The sequence below is a fragment of the Lemur catta genome, chromosome 2 (genome assembly GCF_020740605.2).
Source record: "Lemur catta isolate mLemCat1 chromosome 2, mLemCat1.pri, whole genome shotgun sequence".
Classification (NCBI taxonomy): domain Eukaryota; kingdom Metazoa; phylum Chordata; class Mammalia; order Primates; family Lemuridae; genus Lemur; species Lemur catta.
Genome location: NC_059129.1, coordinates 16065956 through 16092715, shown reverse-complemented (window position 1 = coordinate 16092715; position 26760 = coordinate 16065956). Strand labels below are relative to the sequence as shown.

General features: G+C 42.0%; 1 protein-coding gene across 4 annotated transcripts in view; it reads left to right on the top strand.

Moving 5' to 3' along the window:
* The first annotated feature begins 1070 nt into the window (after window positions 1–1070).
* ARHGAP17 (Rho GTPase activating protein 17) overlaps window positions 1071–26760 on the top strand; it is a 76005-nt gene continuing 50315 nt past the window's right edge. For all 4 annotated transcript variants that reach the window (XM_045542820.1, XM_045542817.1, XM_045542819.1 and 1 more), the window contains exon 1: window positions 1071–1235. In XM_045542820.1, the coding sequence (XP_045398776.1) occupies window positions 1183–1235 (53 nt within the window). In that variant the 5' untranslated portion in view covers window positions 1071–1182. The remainder of the gene's footprint in view (window positions 1236–26760) is intronic.

Below are 26760 nucleotides of genomic sequence, written 5' to 3'. Positions count from 1 at the left end.
GATAAAAACCTCATTAAATGAGTTTTTATTAACTGCATATAATGTGGTTTACTTTCCAATCTGATTCTGCTATACCATCACATGACAGAAAACCTCCTTATCTGAACTCAATCATTCCTTTCTACTGACTTTTGGTCTTTAGACAAAGCTTAACTCTTTCAACCAATTGTCAACTAAAGAATCCCTAAAATCCACCTATGACTTGTAACCCCGCTTTGAGAGATCCTGCCTTTTCAGGCTTAACCAATATATATATTTCATGTATCGATTTATGGTTTTACTTGTAATTCCTGTCTCCATGAATGTATAAAACCAAGCTGTAGCTTCTTGAGACCATGTTCCCTGGGCTGCAGCCGCACATATTTGGCTCAGAATAAATCTCTTTTAAATTATTTTACAGAGTTCGGAGGGTTTTTTTTCAGTAGTGAACCACATCCATCTTAAGAGTGCAAATCGGTGCGTTTTGACGAGTGTCTGCACCTGCGCATAAGCACTACCCTGGGGAAGATACTGAGTATTTCCATCACCCAAAAAGTTCTCCGTGCCCTTTGGCATTCCACCTCTGCCCTCCTGCTCCAGCAAGCCCGGTTCCGGTATCTGTTCCCGCGGATGAGTTTTGTCTGGTCCTGGAGGTCGCACACAGCGGGCGGCACGTTTACACTCTTGGTGTCTAGCTTCTTCCCACCCGTGTTTGAGATCTCAGGGGAGTGAGTTCTTACTCCCAACCGGTGGCTCTATTGATCGATCAGTTGATCGATCAGCCACAGAGCCTAGAGGTCCTAGCAGACTGCAAGGCACCGAGCTGGTGCCCAGCACGAGATGATTTGCATGCACTGGAATCCACTAGGGGGTGGCCGGGCAGCGGAGGCCGTGCGGTTTCGGCGCCCTGGGCCTGCTGCTCCACGCGGGGCCTGGCCTGGCCAGATCGGGGCCGCTCGGCTCGGCTCGGCTCGGCCCGGCCCGGCTCGGCCCTGCTCGGCTCGGCTCGGCTCGGCCGGGCTCGGCCCTGCTCCGCCGGCCCAGCGGGAGGGCGGGCGGCGCCGCTGGAAGTGACGCGGCGAGGGCGGGGCCGCCGGCCTGAGGAGCCGCCGCCGCCGCCGCTTGGGCCGGGAAGCGATGTAGGAGCCGCCAGGCCGTCCCCAACCCTGCCCGGCCCGAGCCCCGCGGGCCGCCGCCGCCACCATGAAGAAGCAGTTCAACCGCATGAAGCAGCTGGCCAACCAGACCGTGGGCAGGCGAGTGCGACGAGCCAGGCTGGGCCGGGCCGGGCTGGGGGTCGCGCCGGGGCGGGGGGCGGGACGGCTCCTCTTCGGGATCGGTGACTCTGGACCGGGCCGCGGCCCCGCCCGAGGCCCGCTGGGCCCGGGGCCGGGGTCCGCGCCGCGGCGTGGCCGGACGCCGAACTCTGGGCAGCCCGCCTGCAGCCGCGCCACCGCCCGGCCCCCGAGACCAGCCGGGGCGGGCCGCCACCTCCTCCGCAGCACCCCTCGGGGTCCCCGGTGCCCATTGTCCCTGCCCCGTGCAGCATCGCCTTCCGGGACTAGACCCGATCCCTAGGTTGTTCCCGGGACCGAGCCAGCCCGGGCTCGCTGCCTTGAGCGAAGACTCCGAAAACTTCTGTGCCCGTCGCGGTGACGAGCGCTGGGCTTTGGGGGGCGGTATTCCCAGCCTTTCCGGGCTGACCTGCTGTCGCGAGCCCTTCTACAAGTGCATGGTGGCAATAGATAACTAAAGGGTTACCGAAGCCGGTCGGATTTGCTTAGTGAGTTTCAAAACGCCCCGTGAGGGAATTCGGAGGTGGTGCTGTCTCAAAACCAGGGCTAATAGCGGAGGAACTTGACTGCTGTCGCAAGTTCTTGACATTTAGAAATTTGGAATTGGGAGAAAAGGATTGTGGAGACACCTTGCGCCAATTAAAAAAAAAAATCTTTCTCACTTTGGATTTGGAAACTGATACTTCTCCATGTTCCTTTGGTGCTGCTTGAATGCTTGACAGGAAGCATTATTGATTCTGAAATGACAGAACAGACCAGAGTTTGCAGATGATTAGGCTGTTGGAACAGGAATGATTTGTGGTTTTGAGAACTTCGAGAGGTGATAGTCATGTGCTATATGATCTGGGGCGAATATTTCAAGGTCTTTCAGGGCAGCTGTCTGTTCTGTACCAATTTACTGTTTATTCTGCGGAGAGATATGAAAGTGTGAATTTTTCACAGCTCTTGCTTCTTTTGTTTTTCTTTTTTTCAACAGTTAAGGGGAGTTTGGCTTGGCTGAAGCACATGGGGGCACTTCTTTTTTTGTGAGTGTATGAAAATACTTTTACTTCCTCTTGAGTTTTCTATATTTGCTTTTTTACTGTTTCATTTCCCTCAACTTTTTGCTTAGTTTTCTTGTGTAATTTTTCTGATACCCCACCATGTTATCTTGGTGTGCATTTATCAGTGATGAAGTGATTCCAGAGTTATTACCTGCCTCTTAAAGCCTAGACATGCTGCTTTTCTGTTATTTGCAGGAAAATTAAGGAAATAAGGCTGAGAGGAAGGTAGACACAAGTAGTAATGGGGGCTAATGTTTCAAGTGAATCTAAAAGCAAATGAAAATTTCTGATGAGTTCTGTACCCCACTTAGTGTTCTCAGCAATGTGCCCTGTGGAGCCGGTATTTATAGTAAGTGGTAAGGTACAATTGTCAGATTGTCATTTTGGCCTGTTTTTACATTGTTTGTGTCAGGCAAGGGATGTTTGCTCTTCTTATACAAAGTTCTGAGACTTCTAAATCTGCAAAGCTATTTAGGGTCTCTCTGGCTCCTGCTTCCTCTTGGCCGCTTCTCCTTTCAGGCTTTTAAATTCCGGCCGTACGTGCCTGCTTTCAGTTTCCAGAGGAGGCCTTGCTTTCTCTTACCTTATTAGTCTCTACCTGGATTTCTGGGAAGCCTCTTTTACGACGCCTTCCCTGTACCCCACATCCTACTCATTCTTTAGGTCTCCCAGTAAAGGTCTCTGTGCCTCTGGAAGGTCTTCCCTGATGCTCAGCATAGATTGGATCTTCCTCCTGGGAGTTTTCCTTAATCTTATGTAGCACCTGCTTTTCTGTAATGTAATCGCCTCTTGTCTGTGTTGTGCATTAAACGCCTTGAGAGTCCTTGCTCTATCCACTTTGATTCCCAGAGTCTGCTTTGGTTCCTATCACATGGTAGATGCTTGATAGACATTGTTAATTCCCGGATTCTAGTTCTCACTAGATTGCCTTGGTGGTGTGGGTCCAAGTATGTGAAACTGTGAACTGGATAGAGTGGATGGTGATTCATACTGGGACTGTAAATTCTGGGCCTGACCTTTGACTGTTTGAAAATCTTTATTGCTAGGTGCCAGTGGAAGCTGAAGCTATTACAGAGCTATTAAGGGAGTGGCAATTATGCACCCAAAGTCAGAACATATGTTCTTGCTGGGAAACCTGTTGCTTCCCTGCTGTTAATTTCCTGGATATTTTTTTATTTTTTTCCACTTAAGTAATCATAAAGGACCAGGGAAGAAAAATGGAGGCAGGGGAGAGCCTAGAATTGTTACTGTGTGGAAGCAGGTGTTTGGTGGACACCAGAATTGGGATTCTGGGAGTATTTGGGTCAACATGAAGGCTAGAAAGCAAAGGGTTTTTTTTTCCCCCTTGTGATCTAGATGGAGAAGAAAGTTATATATGTAAATGGCATGTCCATTGCGTGTTGGTTTATCAATTCTTCGAGTTCTAGGTGGTGTCTTGCAGTGAGGTACTCTACCCAGAACGGAGACATTGTAAGAAACCCAACAGTAGGGTTCCATGGGATGGACATGTGGAGAATTAGTAATGCCTGGAAGGAGTGAGTTCTCATGATGCAATTTGTTTACAATGGGTGGATGAGTCTATTTGAGGAAAATGGTCTGTGTATCATAGGGGCAAGGCTTATGAGGTGGTCTCATGATATGGGTGTCCCAAAGGAGAGAATTAGGATGGTTCTTTTTGTCCACTTGCCTTTTGTTGATTGATACATTCAATAGACACTTGTTGAGCCCACACTGTTTGCCACTGTGCAAGGTATTAAAGAATCAGAGGTGAATATGACATGGTTTCTGCCCTGAAGGAGCACAATAGTTATGTGGAGGATATAGGCAAGCAAAAAATAATGATTAATGTTTATGTTAGATAAGTGCTTACAGAGGGCTGGCTGAGGCACAACCTAGGTGTCATTGGCTACAGGGAGGTAACAAAAGCTTCCCAGAGGAGACAATTTGAGCTTTGTTTATCTTCCATCTTCAAGGACTTTTTCTTTGCATTGATTAGACCTCTTTTGGTTGTAAGAAAACCCAACTCAAAGTGCCTTGAGCAAAGACAGAAATTCATCAGCTCATATGTGACCAAAGGAGTCCAAGAACAGTGTGGCTTCAGGCTTCACTGCATCCAGGGGTTCCACTCTTTAGACAAGCTATATCCATCCACAGGGAAGGAATACTTTTCTCCCAGTCACTGTGGCCAAAGTCCCAGGATTGGCTTTGAATGCTTCTGGGTCACATGCCTGTCTCTGAAAAAGGAGTGAAATCAGCCCCACCCAAGCCATAGGGATGGAGATTAGAGGAGAGCTGGTTCCCCAAGGTAGGCTGGGGTGCTGTTACCAGCAAGAGGGGAGAATGGGTGCTGGTCAGGCAAGGAGTAAACGTCATGTTGTGTCTTTTGTAATCCTGCTAAAAAGAGAGATAATCTTGTTTCTTGAAAATGCTTAGATACAGATAAGCCAGTGGATGCAGATGGTGTTTTGGGGGAGGAGAGGGCCTGAATAGAGGAGAGTGTACACTAGGATGAGGAGAAATGAGGTTGTAAACATGTCAAGGGGAAAAGGAGTTAGTTGGAAGGACCTAACCAGGAAAGCATTGTACTTAGGCTGTGGTAGGGAGTGTCTCATTGGGCGCTGATTTCTGCTGCGATGGAAGTTTCCCCTGGAGGCCTGAATGCTTTCCCAGATAGTTGCCTTTAGATAAGCCAAAGTTACAAACTCTAATGCCTAGGGGGCCGGGCCAGTAAAATAAATGAGTGACTTGGGCCTGACAAAGGCTGAGGGTGTGGGGCAAAGGGGCTGTGTGGGAATGTGGGCCCAGTGTGGCAGATCTTTGGGATTTCAAGAAAAGATCTGCATTTTGATTAGATGGCATTTAATTCAAATTAAACAACCACTTGAGACACTACTAGGGACTAAAGACAGTGCAGTACCGAGAGAACAGATTTTGTCTGTGGGTCACCCTTTGGTAACCCCTTGTCTAGAAGAACCTGGAAATTAACAGTCTGTTATTCTTTTTCTCCGCCCCCCATACCTTATCCTGATATTAATACATTCTCAGTTTTTGGATTTGTGGAACACCATCCTTTACTGAAATCTTCAAAAGGTCTAATAGTAATAATCATCAACATTTCTATAGTGGTTTAGTTTACAAAGTGCTGTACTAAACCACCTGGCTCCATTCTCACCTATTGGTGATTATCATTTGTCTTTTGTAAAGAAGGGAAAATGACTTGCCAAGTTTGCACAGCTACTAAGTGGCCAAGCCAGAACTTGGGTCCAGGGCTTCTGACTCTGGATCCCATGTGCTTTTGACTACAGAAACTGGGCTGCCTTTTCACCAGCAAAGGATTAACATTTATTAATGTTTATTAAATGTCTTCTGTGCTTATTAAGCTGCTGGACTAGGTGGTTCGCATAAATTTATTTCACTGCACTCTCACAGCAACTCTCAGAGGTGATATTATTTATTCCTGATTGAATGATGAGGAAGCCAGAGATCAAAGAGGTCACCAAGCTAGTAAATGACAGAGATGCAAATCCAAACCCAGATTTCTGATTTTGAAGCAGCTATAAACCCTGATCACAGAGATCTAATGACCTTCTCCAGGAGTGGAGGGAGGACTCACTACCTCAGGAGATAGCTGGATCCATTACCAGCAGCACAAATTCTCACGCTGAGTTAAAAGGCATGTCTACCTTCTGATCCCAGAACAGTCCTCTGGTGCCACATTGATTAAATCTCATTTCTCTTCCATGAGACAGCCCTTGCTACGTTTGATGATCACAAACCTTATCCTTACTTGGCCAGCAGTAACATTCGACATCCTTCACCTACTCCACTGTCTCCTTTTCCTCCCACTGATTTTTACTCTGCCTTTTCTAGGGGAGCTCAGAACAATATTTCTGAGAAAGGGTAGTAGGTGTGTATTCTTTGCTTCCATCTGAATGGGTTCCATCCAGCTTCTGCGTAGAGCAGGGCTGGAAAGAAGTCCTGTATCTTTGTCGCTTCTTCTCAATTTGATCTTTCATGGCCTCGTTATGTAGTTTACATGTTGTGAAATCCTGGAATATCAGAGTATTTATAGGTGAGTGAAAATCCATTCTTCACTGGGGAAAAAAAATGAGCCCTAAAAGGATGTGGTCATTTAGCATCATCTTTATATGTGAAGGCAGCAGTATTATATAATGAAGTTACCTTTGTGGCAGAGGCTCTCAGTGTGTATGAGGCAAAACCTCCAGGGTAGAGGGTCCTAGAATCAGTACGTGCACCATGCATTTTTATTAGACCACAGGATGTTTTGCATATATCATTCTATTTCCGTTTCCCAAAAGTAGGTAATCAAGTACTAATCCATTTAAAAATATTATTACACTCCCATCTGCTTTGTTGTGTGCATATTTTCTTAAATGTAAACATTAAAGGTACAATAGACCCACAGTCCCTTATCTGGAACCTTTGGGACCAGTTGAAATTCAGAATTTTTTTTTTTAATCACATCTCAACCTTTGGCTAAGATCAAGTGCAGAATTCAGAATGTTTCGGATTTTCTAAAAGTAATAATGTACATATGCTGTTGTTATTAATATATAATACCTTTAGCAGGGTCTGAGGCAGCATCCTGTAATCAAACATGTTATTATTTCTGTAGCAAAATGTATGCACATATTCACACTGAATGGATATGTAAACATTATAAATAGCTTCATGTCAGTTCAGGTCAAGTTTTATTGCCAAATGAGTTACAAAAAAATTTTCGTTTCTTAGAGTTATTTGGATTTCAAAATGGTGGCTAGGGATTGTGGATCTGTCTTACCTGTAATAATGTACCTATTAAGAGAGTCTGTGAAATTTTTTTGCTTTAAATAATGTTTCCCATACTCCAAAAGGTTGGAAATCACACTTATATTGTATAAGCAGGGGTTACAAACTCAAGTGCTTGGGCAAGTAAAATAAATAAGTGAAGTGGGAGGTGAGTATAGGACAATAGGGAATGGTGGGGACTGCAGTGAACTGCTAAGTACATGTTCAGTTAAAGGGGATAGTTGCTCTTTAGCTCTAGCCACTTGTTGCCATGGTGAATGTGGGTATATCGTAGCCACATCTTCTCATTTTTAATGATACCCCAGAATGCTGATTTCTTTTTTTTTTTTTTTTTTTTGAGACAGAGTGTCACTTTGTTGCCCTGGCTAGAGTGAGTGCCGTGGTGTCAGCCTAGCTCACAGCAACCTCAAACTCCCGGGCTTAAGCGATCCTACTGCCTCAGCCTCCCGAGTAGCTGGGACTACAGGCATGTGCCACCATGCCTGGCTAATTTTTTCTATATATATTTTAGTTGGCCAGATAATTTCTTTTTATTTTTAGTAGAGACGGGGTCTTGCTCTTGCTCAGGATGGTCTCGAACTCCTGACCTCGAGCGATCCGCCTGCCTTGGCCTCCCAGAGTGCTAGGATTACAGGCGTGAGTCACCGCACCCGGCCTAGAATGCTGATTTCTAGGTAAAGTTTCTTGATATTTAAATGTTGGCAACTAAAAGGAAATAAAAGACAAAACACTGTGTAGGCCAAAGAAAAACATGTCTGCAAGCTTTACCTGCCTGCTTGGACCCCTAATTTAGAGGCGATGCTTATGGTATGAAAAGTTGTCAGTGGTGTTGGTAATGAACTACTTCTTAAGATGGTAGTGGGTACATTTGTTTTATTGTTATTCATTATACTTTATATATGTGCTAGATGTTTTTGTTTACAAAATATTTCATAATAAAAATAAAACATAAAAGTTGATAGGTATTTTATTTTCGAGCTGCCTGATTTTCTAGCCAATAAGAAGTTTTCTTTTTCATGTAAAAATTTGAAGCTTTAAAGTTATTTATCTTGGAAAAGGAATTGAAAACCCCACTTTAAAAATAGCAGCCCTCTTTCTGAAAAGTATGAGATAAGGGAGGTTAGATTGTAACGTTCCTACCTTTCCAGGGCCGTAGTGATCCAGGGTAATGTTGGGTATCCACCCTTGTATTTGGACAGTAAATGCCCTTGGTTTCCCCTCCTCTCGGCCATTTCTCTGGGTGATCTCAGCCCCAAACTATTACCTCATGGTTGATGACTGTTTTATGTTAACTCTGGCATTTCTTCATCCCTAGATTGATGCTGCCATCTCTGTCTAGAATGTCTCTGCTGTCATGTCCCGCTAAAATTGAACTCGTGAACTTCATCATCAAATTGGTCTCATTTCCCTGTATTCTCTAGCCCTTGGGTCAACAAACTTTGGCCACAGGTTAAATCCAGCCGACTGCCTGTTTTGTAAAACAGGGTTATCGGAACACAGCTACTTACTACAGCAGCAGAGTTAAGCAGTTGCCACAGTGACCCACAAGGCCCACGGAGCCAACGGTAGTTGTTGCTGGCCCTTTATAAAAAGTTTGCTGATGCCTGCCCTAGGGCATTGAATGGCATCACCACCACTTCCTCAGTCACCTGTCAGTCCTCCTCTTTCTCCTCCATCTTCTGATTTCCAGGCTGTCACCACGATCTGGCAGTTCTTCCTCTTTGGTTATCTTTGACTTGGTCTCTGCTTTTCAGTGCCCATGCTTCTTGTTACCGTAATCAGGAGCTCACTGTTTTTCATCCGGACTCAAAACTTTATCTTCCAACTGGCTGTGTTGGCTTGAGCTGGATTTTATCCCTTTTGTCAGACATCTAGGTGCCCCACCTCTGTTTGACATAATCAGTCTCCATTTTAATGATGATAGCTGTTCCCCTCTAGATTATTTTTTTCTGATGAATTCTCTAGAGTTTAGAATCAATGCATTTGTAGGAAATTAATATTTATATAGCCACAGTAATGCCAAATTGTCTTTTAAGATGATAATGCCATCATTTAGTTTATAGTGCAGAAAGTAATATTGCACCGTAATGCACATCATTATGCATGACATGAAGAATATCATTTTCACCATCACCTTAGTATTATGGCGTTAGATATTGTCTTTTAAAAAATTTGTTACCTATTTAAATTTTTTTCCACTAAGGTTAGAATATTTGTCCTTATATTTGTATTAATATTTATTTTTTTATTTAGCATATTATGGGAATATAAAAGTTTAGGTTATATATGATTTTTCTGTATGTGTCATTTGTTTAATTGCCATAGAATTAATGTTTAATTATCAATTTCATTGTTCAGTTACCAATTCAATTCAACAAATGTCTGCTGAGAACCTGTCAAATGGAGTTAAAATATAGAGCCAATATAGGGGCTGAGGTTAAAAAAATATAACCAATACCTGGGGACTTGAGAGAGGAGACAGACATACAAACAGTTAATTTGAATATAACCAGTTGTACCTATGCTAGCAGACCTTAGGTGTTGTTAATGAAATTTTAATGCCATTCCTTGATTTATTAATGTATTTTAATATAAACAAGTTAACATTCTTGTTCTCATACATTACTTAACAAGTACAGTGATGGAATCTTGAGAGAGCACATTCATAACTAGGTGTAGGTTCAATGCATGTTTCAGAAGACAGAGCGGATTCCAAGTTTCTATCAATATTGCTCAATATTTATATCTGTGATATATATAAAAAACTGTCTTTTGAATAGGTAGAGCCTATTTATAGCAAATAAAATGAGAGGCACATCTGATAGGAAAATAATATTCAGTTCATTTCAGCCATCCAGATTATATGACTGTGTTTCCTATGTCATGATACTTCACAGTAAATGCAGCTTATTGATTATTTGCATTGGTTACTTTTTTTTGATTGTCCTAAGATGTTTGTCTCTGCCTCTCCTTTCCCACAGTTGTTCTTTTTAGGTGTCTTCCTTATCAGAGACGCCTTTTGGTCCAGTAGTCAATTTGATCTCTCCTTTAATGTTTTATTAGCATTTCATCTATAGTTTCTCGGTGTTCTTCCACATGGTTCAGCCAAATGTATGCTTCTTACAGAGTTTAAGTCATAATCCTAGACTAGGTAAACAGGTGCTCAAATGAACATAAATCTTTAAATAAATAAATGTTCACAAATGCACAGAAATTCTTCCAAGCACCTACCAGCTACCAGTCACCTGTCAGTGTGAACATGTATAAATCAACCAGCTTAGATTTCACGTGGTCATTGGATACTTACAGATGCATAGGCTGAAGTGGCCACTTGAAACCATTCCCATTTGTACCTCAGGGAAATCCACCGAAGTATTTCTATTTCACTAGATAAGGTTAGTGCTAGGATAGAGGGAGCATGGGCACAGGCATGGGGTAGGGTTGGGGGTTCCTTAGGGATGTGTCTGGGGGTTCAGTGAGGGTTTGTTTCTCTGGCTACATAACACTTGAGGAATATTGATAGCAGGCAGGTAGAGATAACAGGTGATAGAGAAGTCCAAGAGGGCAGAAATAGGGGAAACCTAACACTGAAAATTTTATCCTTTAATTTAATATTTTTGGCTATAAATTGGAAGAGGGCAACCATTATCTCATTCTTGGGATGGGGAGGAAGAAAGTTGAGAACTGCTAAGTGGAGTTTTAATGGAGCATAAGTGGCAATACGTTAATGTCACTTATAAAGAAGTGGTTAACAGGTCACAAGGCAGTGGACTTAATTGTAGGCTCCAAATCCCAGGGCGGTCTTTAGGAATAGAAACCTTATTGCCTGTAGATTTAGATGGGGATTCTAACCACCCTCTTGTCAGAAAAAAAATCACCCTCACGTACAGATTTGCATATAACTTATTGATTTCACAGACATCTTCAAGCCCATGGACAAGAACCCCAGGATTAAAGAAAACCCATTAACATGGTTGGCCTAGTAGAAACCTACTCATCCGAGAGATGCTTAGCTACAGTGTCATATTAGGAACTGCTCTCCAGAGAAATGTTGTTTGTAGATATGTACCTCATGCATCTGTTTGTGTGTGTTGTTCTGCTAGTCTTCAAAATACGCCCTGAAGTTCTAAATGAGAGCCTTTCCCCCAAAAAGCAGAAATGTGGTTCTCTCCGTGGTGAGATTTGGTGATTATCAAATTACTTTCCCTTAAGAATCAGCTTTCTTGGCAATTAAAACTTTAAAACTTTTTGTTTTAAAACTTTTAGTTGAGGTCTTTAAAACTTTTAGATGAGGGCTGTAAAAAACTAAAACAGCTTTAGGGTAGTTGCAGTATAGTAAAAAATATATTGGATTTGAGTCTGAGGGGGCTGAGATCCTGTCTGTGCTAGGTCTCTTTCTGACGTTGGCCCCTTCAGCCTCTCTGCTGTGTTCCCATACTTGTGAAACATGGCTCCTGATACCGCACAGGAAAAGGCCCTGGTAGGTTTAAGAAGTTGACGTGTGATAAGGAGGCATCATAAGATAGTGAGGAAATAGTAGAAGAGGAGAGGTTAGTATTGAGAAAAATAGGTTCGATTCCACCTCACTGCTATATGCCAAAATAAATTCCGAATGGATTAAGTGTTTCTTGTAAAAAATAAAATCATAAAATAAATAGAAGAAAATAGAGCTTATCATGGAAAGTACTCCATGCTTTGGCATAAAAGTGCAGAGAAAGAATGATAAAAAATAACCTGTAGATTGTAACATTCCTACCTTCCAGGGCCATAGTAATCCAGGATAATGTTGGGTATCCACCCTTGTATTTGGACAGGTAAATGTCCTTGGTTTCCCCTCCTCCCAGCCATTTTTCTGGGAAATCACAGCCCCATAACTATTACCTTGTTGTTGATGACTCTGTTTTATGCCTCTAACCCTGGTATTTCTTCATCCCTAGATCATTGCTGCCATCTCTGTCTTGAATGTCTCTGCTGACATGTCCCTGGACAACTCTCTCCAGCTCTTTTATTTTCAAATCGGGTAGGGAATGGTTATTTGAAGATCCATTTGTTCTTAAGTCCAGAGTGACTGTGGTACTTAAATTTCCAGCCCCTGGTTGCATTTCCATCCAACAGAAGATGGAAGTTGGTTCTTCAAAGCTTTAAAAAGCTTTAAAACCGGCATGCTTTTGTTTTCTTTATATCAGTATAAACTGATGGACATATTTCCCCCAAATGGATAATTTTGTTATGCATTAAAAATCTGTCATATCATTTCTGACAGTGTAACTTTTTATTCTTTGATTAGCCCTAATACTTTGTCCCCCATCTGACTGCAATCTCTTCTCCTTTCAGAGCAGTTTCCCCAGCAGTTTCTTCTGCCCTCTGTTAGTTCCCCGTCCTTCCTGACTTGAGTTAGTCATGCTGGTTACTCTTTGACATCACTTGCACAGCTCTGTCCAGCTGGCCTTTTTCTTTCACCTGTTCTGCAGAATAACAGCCTGACTCACTTCTCTTTTTGGCTTTTTCACTCCCATACCTGGGATGCAGGGTGTGGCCCAGAAAGATCATCCACTTGTGTGATTTATGGCTGCCAAAATTTTATGGCCTCCAAGCTCAGCTGGGCTTTTAACACTACCTTTCAACCCTTGGCTAAATTTCCTATCCCGTTTTCCTGCGTGCTTTTGCCAGACTCTCACTCTTCTTTCTCAAACCCTACTCCTCCCTACCCCAGACACACCCACTCTCCTCAGATGACCTGTCTCCTAATTTCCAGAGAAAACTGGATACGGCCAACCCTTCCCCTAGTCTGGCGCTCAAGTTGGTGGTTGTCATGGTCGCCATTACTGCCTGTCAGTCTCCATCCTGCCCTCTGTCTAAGATGGCCCTTCCAGCCTGTGGCACTTTCCTGGGTGTGTCACTTGTTGGTCTTCCCCTCGCTGCTCTGCATTTGCAGCCTCCTTCTCTCTACTACTGCCTTCTCAGCTGCTAGTCATGTGCAAGTTTTCTCAGCATCCCCTTCCTTCACATGGCTTGCTTCGCCCTCTCCCATCAGTGGCCCACATTCCGGTTTCCAACAACCATCTCACACTTTCCTGTCCCTGCCTTTCCTGTGCCCTGGGACATTTTGCATCCTCAGGCAGTCACTTGTCCTTGCTTCATTCACGGCTTACTCTTGGCGCCTTCCCTGGGGACTCCTTTTCTGTTCCCTGCTGTGGCTCTTCCTGCTGTGTTCCCGAGGTTTCTGTCCTTAGCCTTCATCTTCTCTGCAGGATCTGAGTTCTGAGTGAACTCCCCCAAATCCATGTTTGCTGCTAATACTTAACGGCATGCTGTCTGGTCCAGATGCCTCTTCTGTGCTTCAGAACCATCTAGAAAAAAAAACCACACTGGACATCTCCACCTGAATGTTGAACAGATCCTTTAAACTCAGCATGTCCAGAGCCAACGTCAGTGGCTGCACCCTCAAATCCTCCCCAGTTTTCTCTCTCTGTGAAGGGTCTTATCAGCCAGTCCCTCAAGACAGAAACTTGGTGGCTATCCTAGGCTGCTCCCTCTCACTTCCCACCCACACCGAAGACAGTAAGTCCTCTTCATCTTACCTTTGTAGTAGCTCTCTGTCCCCTCCTTTACATGCCAACTGTTTCGTGCAAGCCTGCTTCCCTGCTCACTTGGATCTCATATTTTTGGGCCTTTTAATCTTCTTTTCCTTGGTTTTCTACCCTCCAGTAAATCTTCCCTCTCAACATCTTCCATATTGTTGGCAGAGAAATCCTTCCAAAAAAAAAATGGTAATGATAGTGATGATAGTGAAGATGTATTTGGATGTTTACCAGGTACCATTAAAAAAAGGCCATTCCAAGTGCTAGTTGTGTGTTGACTCATTTAGTACCCGCCAAACCCTGCGCGAGCAGTACTGTGCTATCCCCTTTTACAGGTGAGAAGGCAGAGGTACAGCAAGCTTGTGCAACTTGTCCGAGGTCATGTCTCCAGAGTCCAGACTCTGAATCACCTGTGTAATAACAAGAACAGGAACCATTTTTTGAGCTTTCTAGGAATTAGCACTTTGCTTATATTATCTCTTTTAATCCTTCTAATTCTGTAAGTTAGATATCGTTAACATCACCATTTTTACAGATAAGGAAAGAGAGACACATGGATGTTAAGTAATCTGCTGATAGTTACGCAGCTCTTAGGTGGTGAACTGGGCTTTGACCCCCAGTGAACTTGCTCCAGGCTCTCACTCTTAGCCACTTCACCCACCCACAAGGAGCCAGCATCTTGCTGGGGTTGGAGGTGGGGTACCTTGTGAACACACTTTAATGGGTATTTTTCTGTTCTGCTTTTTAGAGTTGTGGGTAGCAAAGGAGATATGTGTGTATAAGATGTTCTCATTAATAGGAGTGCTTGTGATTATAAGAACAGAGCAGTATCCTGTTTGAACAATATCCAGATAAGATGGAATGCTAGATTTGCCCCGTAATGCTGGAGAAATTCCTTTGCTAGTTCAAAATGTTCCATCTCCTGAATAGTCCTCCTCTTGCCATCATATCAATTGATTTTATAATTTGAGTGTTGATGAATCCTTAGTAATGCAGCTATCATAATAACATGTTATAGCATAACAGATTGAACCGTTGACTCCACTGGTAGGTTCCTGAAATCATTGATGGCAGGAAAATTCTCCAATGAGGAGAGGGACTTAAGACATTATGGGAAACATTTTAGTTTAAGGTGGTTGACGGAACACATGTGTTTATTCTCCCCCATTAAAATCCATTGAAATGTTAGTTAGAAAAGATGTTTTTAAAAAGTCTTAGAAATTAAAAAGTATGGTACTGAAAGCTATTCGGGAAAAGTCCCAGGTGTACTTAAGACATAAGTCTATAGAGAACTAAAGTAGTGCAGTTTTATTTGTTCATTCATTGTCCTAGATGTAACAGCCTTTCTGAAGATTTTTTCCTTATATCTGCTGCCTCATTCTCATTTTAAGGCCCAAAGTCCTGCAGGATTTCTCTCAGTTTTTCCATAACCCATTCAGCAGGCTCTGTGCACCTGTGCCTTGGCCTGGGGGAGGAAGGGATGTCTCTCTGCTCTCCTGTCTCTCCCCCAGTGGTAGATCCCTACTGCCTCCTACTCAATACCAGGCCCAAGGTCTTAGAAGCTTCCTCTCAGTTTTCCTGCTTTGCTGGAAGACTTAAGCAGGCCCCACGCATCTGAGCTTAAGGGGAGGGTTTCTCTCCCAGCTATATCACCTGTGTCTGTTCCTCCCATGCTCGCTCTTACCTCTCTTCTCCCTGCCCTGATTGTACTTTTGTACCATCCAACTTCCAAGTCTCCAACTCATCCAGTAGGTCTCAGAAGCCATCGCCAGTTTCAGAAAACCTTTCTGGTATCCTGGGTCTGCATTCAGGACCCCTCCTGTCATCTCTGTTATCCTTCAGCAAGTTAATCAGCTTCTGTGTGCCTGGGTTTCTAATTTCTAAAACGGATATATTAACAGTATTGATCTCATGGTTACCTTGGGGATTAAATGGGTTAATACATATAAAGTGTGTATTAGGTGGTTAAGAACAAGATCTCTGGAGTAATATTGCCCAGATTTGGAAGCTGAGCTGTGACACCTTAGGCAAGTCACTCAATTTCTCTGTGCCTCAGTTTCCTTGTCTGTAACATAGGGATAATACCCCATAGAGTCTTTATGAACTTTAAGAGAATTTATTCTGGCAAAGTACCGGAAACAGTGCTGAGCACATGATGTGAGCTCAATTGATGTTAGCTGTGATAATGATGACAACTCCCAGAGGACCCTGCACTTCCGCTATTGGAGCAGCCATGGCACTGAAGTATAATCACTTATTTTCCTCGATAGTCCTCGAGCTCTGTCAGAGCAGGGGAGGTATCTCTTACTCATGATGGCTCATAGAAGGAAACCCAAAAATATTTGTTCAGTGACTAACCAAATGAAAAGGTTAGTGGCAAATTATTCATGACACTAGCCTGTGGTTGAATTCAGTGATGGACTGCATAGCTCTGCTCAGTTCACATTTAATTATTGTGAATATTCTTTTGGGAAAAAGCCTCGTTTAAAAAAAAAAAAAAATCAGTTTTCTATTTTGAGTCATCTACAGAGTCCTTTCATCCATTAAGCAATCTTTTCTTTGACCTTTAGAAAAGGGCAAGTGAAGATTTATGGTGTTCCCCACCCAGAATCTACCCGTCATCCCATAAAATCTGCCTCACCCTGATTTTCCAGGTGAATAGTTTTTCCCTTCATTTTGTGCACCACAGTTAATCATGGAACTTTCTGGGCTACATCTGTGATGTGTATTCATTGTACAAACCTTCAGGGGCCAAGATTATCCAAATTCTCAGCACTGTGTGCCTTTTTAAACCATGTAACATTTATTGTTGTCTATAGAGATACAGTCTTGTATTTGCAAAGCACAGTTGTGAAGGTTTTGAAATGTTCTCTCCTTTGCTATTTTACTGTAGTCTCTTTAAAAGTCGTGTGAAAATGTTGATGCACATATAAATAAAGTGAGGGGCAGAAAGGTTAAGGGATGTATTTTTAGATCATATGGTTAGTTTGTGGTGAAGCAAGGACCAGAATCTAGCATGAAAATTTAAAAGAAACTTAACTTTGGCCGATGACCTTGAAGTTACTGTCTTTCTGAAGGTTCAAAGACTGATTCACATTGTGTAATCATTTAATGGGTGCCCGAACACCCACAACATAGGGATAATAAAAATTGCCCTATATAAGGGTACATGTAATATAATAAAATGAAATAGTATAGGTGAAAGTGCTTTCATAAAAGAAAATAATGTACAAATGCAAAATAATACTGTTTAAATTTTTTTTAGTTTAGCATTGGAAATCTGGTGTTAAATAAGCTCTTCTGATGAAAGTATGTTATGATCCATGAATTTTAGTTTCTATGTTGGATTAATTTCTTGACCAGAGAGAGTGCCATATTTTATACATTTTTCTTGTACTTTCTGAAATGGTTTTCAAGTGGACAGTCTGGAGTCAGAGTCTGCTGTACTAATTCTCTTAAAATAGCTGCGTGTTGTCAGGATCTGACCGCCAGGACTCTGTCTGGGTCTGTGCTCTTTCTAGAGGCCTCCAGGTGCTCTCTCTACCTCCATCCTGGACTCTGCTTTCAGAATTTTCACTCTAAACCTCAAACCTGATCCTTTATTGGAAAACCATCAGTGGCTCCCTGTTGCCCCCTAATTCCTTATCAGGCAAAGCCTTTCTTTGCAAGCACATCCCCCACTCCTATTCTGTGCCCTGTTGAGTACAGATTCCTCCCCATAGCCCTTCTCCCCATGTCTTTGGTTGTCCTGACTTAACCTGAGTTCTGCTTGGACTGCTTCCCTGTGAAGTCTTTTCTGGCCACACAGTCCATTACTCTCCTCTCAGTACCCTATAGCTCTCTGAAGGAGGTTGACTGTTGACATTTCTCTTTCCCATGAGCTCCTCCAGGGTGGGGACTGTGTCTCATTTCTCTCCTTTTTTTTTTTTTCTCCCCAGTTCTTGACATTTAGTGAGAGCTCCATAAATACTGGCTGAATGAATGAAGATCCGTGACCTGAATACCTTGGAGCAAGCCCATCCTGGGACGGATGGTTTATGTTTGGAGAATTGCTTTTACCCCTCTATGAATGCACACCTGAGCTCTGCTGGCACAGGTGTCTTTATAGCCCTATTACCAGCGTTGTGATGCATAGCAGCTTAAGAGGTTGAGCCTTTGATGAAAGGTTGCTAACTCTCCATGTATTCTGTCCCTAAGTTTCTGTTTACTGTGTGTCTGTGATTCTCTTTGGTGGCCACCATCCCACGCAGCGTTATCACAACCAACCCTTTGTCTTAATTGAGCAGCCTGCCCTGCTCCTGCTCTAAGTCTGGCATAGCTTTTTGTCTTTGTGTGGTCTGGGCTCACCAGTAACTCCTTCCAGAGAGAAGCTGGAAGAGCTTGGTAACTTCAGAAAGGTCATTCTTAGGTAAGACTTGGGATTTATCTCAAGGTTATTATTTGTTGTAAGTCTCAGAACACCTAACACTCTGTGAACCCTCACCAGGTGCCAGGGACCATGTTAAATGAGATGCATAGATGGTGTTTCTAAACAACCACTGTGGCAGTATTATTATTCTTCCTGTTACATAGTTAGGATTGTTCCCGTTTTATAGTGGAGGAAATGTCACTTACTAAGTTATAACTGCAAGTGTCCAACACTGGGATTCAAAGTCAGATCTGTCTGACTCCAGAGCCCAAATTTTACCTCCTGATGTATCTTTTATCCTTGTCCTTTGCCAAAAGTGAAACTTAGAATCTGGCATCTATCAGTTTCTTGTCACTTAGTTTACTCAATCTGCGAAGACGAGAGTAAACCCAATTATGAATCGTGCACACAAGAGCGACTTCTGGGCAGCCCTAGAAAGAGTGCGTTGATGGCCTAGTGCATGGGAACACTGTAGTCTGTCCTCACTATTGCCATCTGGTACTGCTGGGCCCCCTCCTACTCTGACCTGCTGGTCACTCTGCCACCTGCCAGCTATTGCTACTCTGAGCCTTCTCCTGCCATGCTCCTCTATGCCAGCTGCCCTTGGGAAGTGCCTGGGGAGCTTAAAAAAAAAAGGCCAAGCCCTACCCACTCGCGTTCTGATTTAGTTACTCTGGGTTGGGGTCCAGGCATTAGCGTTATTTTCTTTCAACAATTTTATTGAGGCATTTTTTTATAGATCATAAAATTCATCCCATTTTTCCCTTTTATCTTAGTTGACTCAATAATTGTACATATTTATGGGATACAGAGTGATATTTTGTACATGTATACAATGTGTAATGATCTAATCAGGGTAATTAGCATATCTGTCACCTCATTTATCATTTCTTTGTGTTGTGAACTTTCAAAATCCTCTTCTAACTTTTTGAAAATATACACTAAATTGTTAACCATATTCACCCTACAGGGCTACAGAACACGAGAACTTATTCCTCTCATCTAGCTGTCACTTTCTATCCATTAACTAACTTCTCCCTATCCCCTCCGCATGGCCCTTCCCAGCGTCTGATAACCACAATTCTACTCAACTGTGGGCTTATTTTTCACCTCCCACATATGAATGAGAACATGCAATATTTACCTTTATGTGCCTGACTTGTTTAAGAAATTTTAAGTGTACAACTCAATGATTTTTAGTAAATTTACACAGTAAATTTGTAATCCAATTTTAGAACATTTTCATCACCCCAAATAAGATCCTTCATGCCCCTTTATAGTTAATCCCCATTCTTAACACTCCCTGCCCCTGCCAACCACTCATCTATCTACTTTCTGCCTGTATAGATTTGCCCTTTCTGGCCATTTCATATAAATGAAATCGAATCATCCATATTATTTTTAAAGCCCCTAGGATTGTAATGTGTAGCCCGGGTTGAGAACCACTGTTGCCTCCTAGATTTTTTTTTTTACTATGGTCCCTCAGTTCAGAGAGGCTCAGAAAAATCAGTAGGCCTTTACCAGGGCTGTCTTTTAGATAAGCTGGGAGATAAGTGCGTTCTTGTAAGCTAGACTGAGAACTTGATGATCATTTATAACCTGCTTTTTATGGGAACATGCTTTTCAAAGTCCAAGTGTGCTGACCTTAGGAAGAAACGTTTATATGGGAGCCTACACAACCTGTCTTCAGATGTGGGGTGCCTCCCGGCCAGCACCAGGGGCCATAGCACTGAGTCAGAGCTGAGGTGTGGAGAGCTGAGCCCTTGACTTTGTGTGGCCTGCCCTTGGCACTTTTGCTTTAGATTTTTCACGGGGCTTTTCAGCTCCTCCTAGCCTCTTGTGTTGCCTTACCATGGCAGTAAATTGGACTCCCTTCCTGCACCCTCCACCTGTAGGTTGTAGCTCTGTGTGCATGCACTATCTGCATTGCAATATTTTGCAGATATTTTTCATGTGTTTCTGACTGCTTAATAAATTTGGAAATCTCAAACTCAGCTGTCTTCAGGTGCAAGCAGGTACCATAAATGACTAGAGCAAGCTGCGGAATGAGGCACTTGAAAGTCCCTTGAGGAGGTCGTTGAGGTGATTGGTGGCTGGGAGATTTCCTCTGGACTTTGCCATAAACAAGAATCATTGGTGGAGCTTTGAGATAGACCATGTGGTTAGCGCAGGGATAGCAAATAGATTCAATCTCATGTGCCAGAGGAGAAAAAAGCCAACTGACCAAACAGAAAGCTGTGTGGATAAGTTTACATGTGTAGGAAAATGATAAAACTCAATTCAATTTATTGTAAAATATAACCATTCATCTTAGTCATTGATTGGAATTCAAATAATATTATGAAGATTAAGCTAAGATTGATAGGGTTTTGTTAATATTGTTTAAAGTAAAAAATAAGTGTTTTAACCCTGTCTTAGAGAAGCTGTAAATATGTGGGCAAAATCCCATCATTTGGGGAAATAATTCAGGATATAGAACTGTTAGATCTATTTTCCCTATGCCATTGTCAAAATATCTTCTGTTTGATCATTTTCCCCCTGATAAATATCCTTTTTCTTTTCAGTGTTATGCATGGGAACAATTTTTTCCCAATACCATCCCTTTAGAGTTCTGTAAACTCTTTTATGACTTTTTAAACTGCTTTGTGGAATGTGTAACAAATTGTTTCATTTATAAAGTTTCAGAGCGTCCTTTATTTTTAAAATCCACCCAATAAAATCCAATTAAGTAGATTTCAGTTTCCTTCCCAGAAATTTAAGAAGACAGCTAATCCAATGAGATAAAACAGTAAAAACTCACTGAGAAATTGAATTATCGCATCCAAACTCAGCGCAAAGGCTAAAGTGGATTTTGTAAACATTTGTAACAGAAGATGACAAAGTTGCGCAAAATTGAGGTTCCCAGCAGAATGAAATATACTGGGTCTTAGCTATGGGTCTGGTCACTATAATTTCACTGTGAATACAAATTGTGTTGCATGCAGTATTGTTTATATTGTTGCCCTATGTTCAATATTCAGCTTCCTTGGGAGCTTAGTCATAATTTATCTTACTCCTCAAAGATGCATTTAAATATTTCCATGTAACTAGAGTTTAAAATCAGTTCATTAACAATTCCCTCCATGCCCCATTTCTTTTGTTCATTTAAATTGGTGTATCAAAGTGAATGTGCAAGTAAGAAAAACCAACAGAACCGTGAGCTCTTGTGTGAATTTGTAAACCAAAACCCAGCAGCACTGTGAGCTCAGGAGCAGTGGGGAGCCCTTGACGCTTGATGTTGGTATTGGTGCCCCAGCTGCATATTTGCCACCGCAGAGTAGAGAGTGCTCTGGGTGGTGGAAAGATGAGCCCCTTGCTCTCAAAGCGCCAGAAGGGCTGAAAGGATTGAAAAGGAGCAATTTGGTGAAGTCTTGAAAAGCCAGTGTCTCTCAACCTCTGAAATGCAAGTTGGGAAAGCGCAGAAATCCCCCTTCAGAGTAAGAAGAATTTGGATTTGGGAAGTGATTAAAAAGGATTGAAGTTTCATGGGAAAACTTACTTAACTTGTACATAGATCAGGGGTCAGCATACTACGGCCTGTGGGCCAAATCCGGCTGCCACAGGCTCAGAATGGTTTTTCACATTTTTAAATAGTTGAAAAAAATTAAAAGAGGAACAGTTCATGACTCATGAAAATTATGTGAAATTCAAATTTCAGTGTCCATTTATATATATAAAGTGTTATTGCAACACAGCCAGGTTCATTCATTTATATGTTGCCTATGGCTGCTTTTGTGCTATAATGGCAGAGCTGAGTAATTGCAACAGAGACAGTATGGCCTGTAAGCCTAAAATATTTATTCTTTGGTCTTTCTGGAAAAAGTTTGCTGAACCTTACATGGAGAATTGTGTTTGTTTAGATCTTGTCCTGACATATGTTTATAAGTAGAGATCAGAAAGAAAACAGTAGTTACAATATTTCAGTGTATTTGGGGGGAGATGAGTGGGTGGAGGTGGGTAGGTGGAAAAGGGACATAATTTCTGATTTCTTTCTGTCACCAGTGTCACCAGCACTGGGCTGTGCCTGCATATCTGGACTGCATTATTAGAGGCAGCCACCTCTGTGCATTTTGGCAGCTACTGCTTGAATTTGAGGCAGAATATTGAGGAAGAAAAAATACACCTCCAGACCCGCCTCACCAGTCCTCAAAGTGATTCTAAAAAGGGAGCAAGGTTTGCACCCACATCCTGTGAGAATCACTGGTACAGACCTGGGGTCGGCAATGTTTTCTGTAAATGGCCAGATAGTAAATATTTTGAGCTCTATGGGCCATATGGCAGTCTCTGTCGCAACCACGCAACTCTGCTGTTTGTTGTAGCTTGAAAGCAGTCATAGATAAGACATAAACAAATGAGCCTGGCTCTGTTCCAATAAAACTTTATTTAATACACACTGAAATTTGAATTTCATATAATTTGCATTTTTTTACATAACATTATTCCTCTCTTGGGTTTTTCCAACCGTTTAGAAATAAAAACTCTTCTTAGCTCCCTGGCCATACGAAAATGGGCAGTGAGCTGGATTTGGCCCACAGGTGTAGTTTGCTAAGCCCTGGTGTAGATAAACTAAGTGCCAGGGCTTGATAGTCAGGCAATCTGGGTTTGAATCCCACAATTCCACTTTCTAGCAGTGCGGTCCTAGGCAGGTTGCCTCTTGGAGCCCCACTTTCCTCATATGTGAAATGAGGGTCATAGTAGTTCCTTCGTAATAGGGTTGATGTGAGAATTAAAGTGAGAAAATAGATTTAAGTGCAAGCCCAGTGCCTGGAGCATAGAAAGCACCCAGCAAATTTAGCTGCTGCTGTTCTTGGCTATTATGAAGGTTCTAGAAGGACCCCTACAGCCCTGGAGGAGCTGTTTATGATGTGGAGGTTTGACATTCTTTACCTTTCTTCAGTCCACAATTCAATTAGATTTAATGTGAGGATGGAGGGTTTGGGTGGTATTGCTTTGAGTTCGTGCAATTAAGATTAAGTTCTTTAAATAGATCATGGTACAGCCACATAATGGGTTACCATACAGCCGTAAAAAAGAGTGAGGTAGCGATGTACATCTGTGTTCTGACCTGTAAAGATGCCCCTCATGTCTGTCGGTCTACATGTGGGTATGTATATATATAATGTATGTATGTGTGCATATGTGTATAAACGTGTCATTTGAAATCAGGGTTTCTCAGCCTTGGCATTGTTGACATTTGGATCTGTAGTAGGTAGAATAATGCTCTCCCCTCCCCAAAGATGTCCATATCTCAGTCTGTAGAACCTTTGAATATGTTAGGTTACATGGCAAAGGGGAATTAAGGTTGGAGATGGAATTAAAGTTGCTAATCAGCAGAAAGGGAGATTAGCCTGGATTATCCAGGTGGGTCCATGGTAATTACAAAGGTCCTTAAAAGTGGAAGAGGGAGGTCCCAGAGTTAAAGTCAGAGGAAGAGGTGATTGATTATGGAAGAAAGGCACAGAGCAAACGTTGCTGACTTTGAACATGCAGGGAAGGGGCCAAGGACTGTGGGCAGCCTCTACAACCTGGAAATGGCAAGGAAACAGATTCTCCCCTATTCAGTCTTGCTGACTGACACCTTGATTTGAGCCCAGTGAAACCTATTTCAAACTTCTGACCTCCAGAAGTATAAGATAATGAGTTTGAATTGTTTAAGCCATTAAGTTTGTGGTGATCAGCAGCAATAGAAAACTCCAATTCCTGGCCGTAAGCAGTCCTCCTGCCTTGGCCTCCTAAAGTGCTGGGATTACAGGTGTGAGCCACCACATCTGGCCACAATAGGAATTATAAATTTTTATATTATTTAGGGGAGGAGGGTACATTTAGGATATTTATCATCCTGGCCTCTACCGAGCAGATACTAGTAGCAACCCCCTACCATGACAACCAAAAATGTCTCCAGACATTGCCAAATTTCCCTGAGGGACATGGTTGCCTCCAGTTGAGAACAAGTAGTTTATATTTAGAAAAAAATTGGGAAGGATGCGTACGTAACAAATTGGTAACAGTAGTTCCCTCTGGGATATGGGATTGGAAATACAGAAGGATGGCTTTCAATGCCCTTTTAATACAAAATTTACAAAACTGTTGTAATATGGATAGTTTTTATGTGTTTTTTTTTCAATCTTAAAGACGATTAACTTTGAAAGGCAACATCACATTTCACTTTTAGTCACTGGATTTTATTGAGGAAAGGCAATTTTATACACCTATGGCTGCTTTTCTACCTAGTTTTATTGAATTTTTTTTTCTTGTTACCTCTTTTGAGATCTAGAAAGTTCTTTTTTCAAACCCTTCTTTATCATGGTGACAGTAGTGCTTTATTCATTCAGCGTATAGTTATGAAACACCTACTATGTGGCAGGCAGGTAGGTGCTAAACTTGGTGCCGGGGAGGAGTGATGACTGTAAAGATTTGGTCTCTGCCCTCACAGAGCTTGCTGTCTAGCAGGGAGGTCGGTCATGCTCATTGCTTGGAAGATCACAGCCTGTACTGATACTGTGGATTTGAGCATTCATGCCCATGGCTCCCACAGTACATGTATTATGAAGGTAACTGCCAGAAATCAGTCCATGATAAGAGATGGAAATTGTTAGCTCGGTCGGAAGTTTTCGTTTGATCCTGTCTCCTGGTCTGAGCAATTTTCTGTCATTTTGGTGAGGTGAACTCCTTCAGACTGGGAACATTTCTGTTTCCTCCTTGCCCTGTAGAAGGCTGAGTGAAACATCCTGTGTACCGCAGCTGAAGGGCTGGGCATTACCACACCTAGTCAAGGGAAAAGGTGCACATATCAAGGCCTGCACAGCACTGCTGCTTTGAGGCTTTGGGAATTAATTATAAGGAGAAAATCTTGTGCTTTACCAAAAAAGTAAGTTAAAAATCCTGCCTGATGTAAGCCTTGTTCGAATGACTAGTGAAATTGCAGAGTGGCTTGCATAGGAAAAAACAAACCCCAGAGTAAAATGGCGAGTGGGAAGTTCCTTCCTGATTCGTATTGTTTTTCCAGTTACAGACAGGAAACATTCAAGTGTGTTTTCAAGCACAGAACACTGGACACAAAGAAGGCTCTGACAAAGTAGAAAAGCCCCATATACAAGAAATGTAGGTCCATGCAGCAAAATGTCTATTTTAAAATAATTTGATTTAGCAAGTATTATTTTTAATATTGTATCACTTTGTCCACTGGTTTTGTTTTGGTTTTTTTTTTTTTGTCTTTAGGTACCCTGATAAAGCCAATCTGTTCCCCATGCCACCCCACCCCCACCCTTTGCTTTAATGAATTTTTAAAAACCCAACCAATCGAAGATAACGCTTCTCAGTAAAAAACAGCAAGTGTTTTATGGCTAATGTACATGCCTATTGACTGGCACTTGGGCCAATATTCTGAATAATTGCTAGACTTTCCCTAGGTAAAAATTCCACATTTCTGATCAAGATGAACACTCCAAAACAGTTCAACATAGAAAGGGCTGAGCCTTGGACCAGTAAGAGTGATGACAGAGATCAGGTTGGGGAAGGTGGAGACAGTGGTGGTTCCTAAAAATTAAGGTGGAAATAGCACAGTCCCGCAGAGCAATCTCGTGGGTCATGGAGCCACTTTTAAAAGTAATCTTTCCTGATTAGAGATCATTTTTAATAATTTCAGTGGACCCTAAAATCTGGTTAAAAAGACATATTGGATCTTTTTCTAAAATTAATTTCGTTAACGTAATACGCAGAGCATCCATACATGCAAGGAACATAGGGCAAACTTATTTTTAAACAGTATGCTAACATTTTCATATAACATGTTCAGTAAATTTTTCAGCCTCCAGATACCTTTTCAAGTAAAGTACCTCTAAATTGAAAGAGTCTAATTAATTTGAAAAAAGGACAATAAATATACTGACTTTCTTTATATTTTGGATTCTCTGAGGGATATGTTCTGTTGTGCTTTCGTAGAGATTGACAGTTGGACCCGTTGGTTGAACTCAGGTATATGTTACCTCTAGCTGTACCAAGCATACTACTTAAAAATGTAAGTAACATGCTATGTAAAAAAAAACTTAGAACTATGTATACATGTAGTTTAAAATGTCAAAAATAGGAAAAGGGTTATCACAAAATATTGTGGGTTCTCTCCTTACTCTCCCAGAGATTCCCCAACCCCAGAGGCAGCCACTTTGAAATTTAAGCTGTTTATTCTGGCATTTATTTATGTCCATATTTATAAATAATAGCTGTAAACTATCATTTGGGTCATCAAATTTGGGCGTTGTCTGTTGACTTTTTGTTACGATAAGTGAAAGTTTAGGGTTCTTGTATAACCTTTACCCTGTTTTTGCTCCCCTATCCTTCCAGTACAGTTACAATTCTTGGTTCTATTACTCTTTGATAGTTACATTATGATGTCCAATCAGTTATTTGCAGCTGAGCATAGTAGTGTGCTGTGAGTATTTCTGGTAGACTTTTGTTTTTCCTGAAGTTAATACTTGTGTTTTTACATTTGCTTTATTTTCTTTGTGACTCTTGCAGCACTGTGCTCTTAAATGTTTAAAAACTGCCAAGCCCCAATTTGAATTGTTTGTGGTTGTTTGTATTATGTTTGGTTTTTGATTTCAAGTACT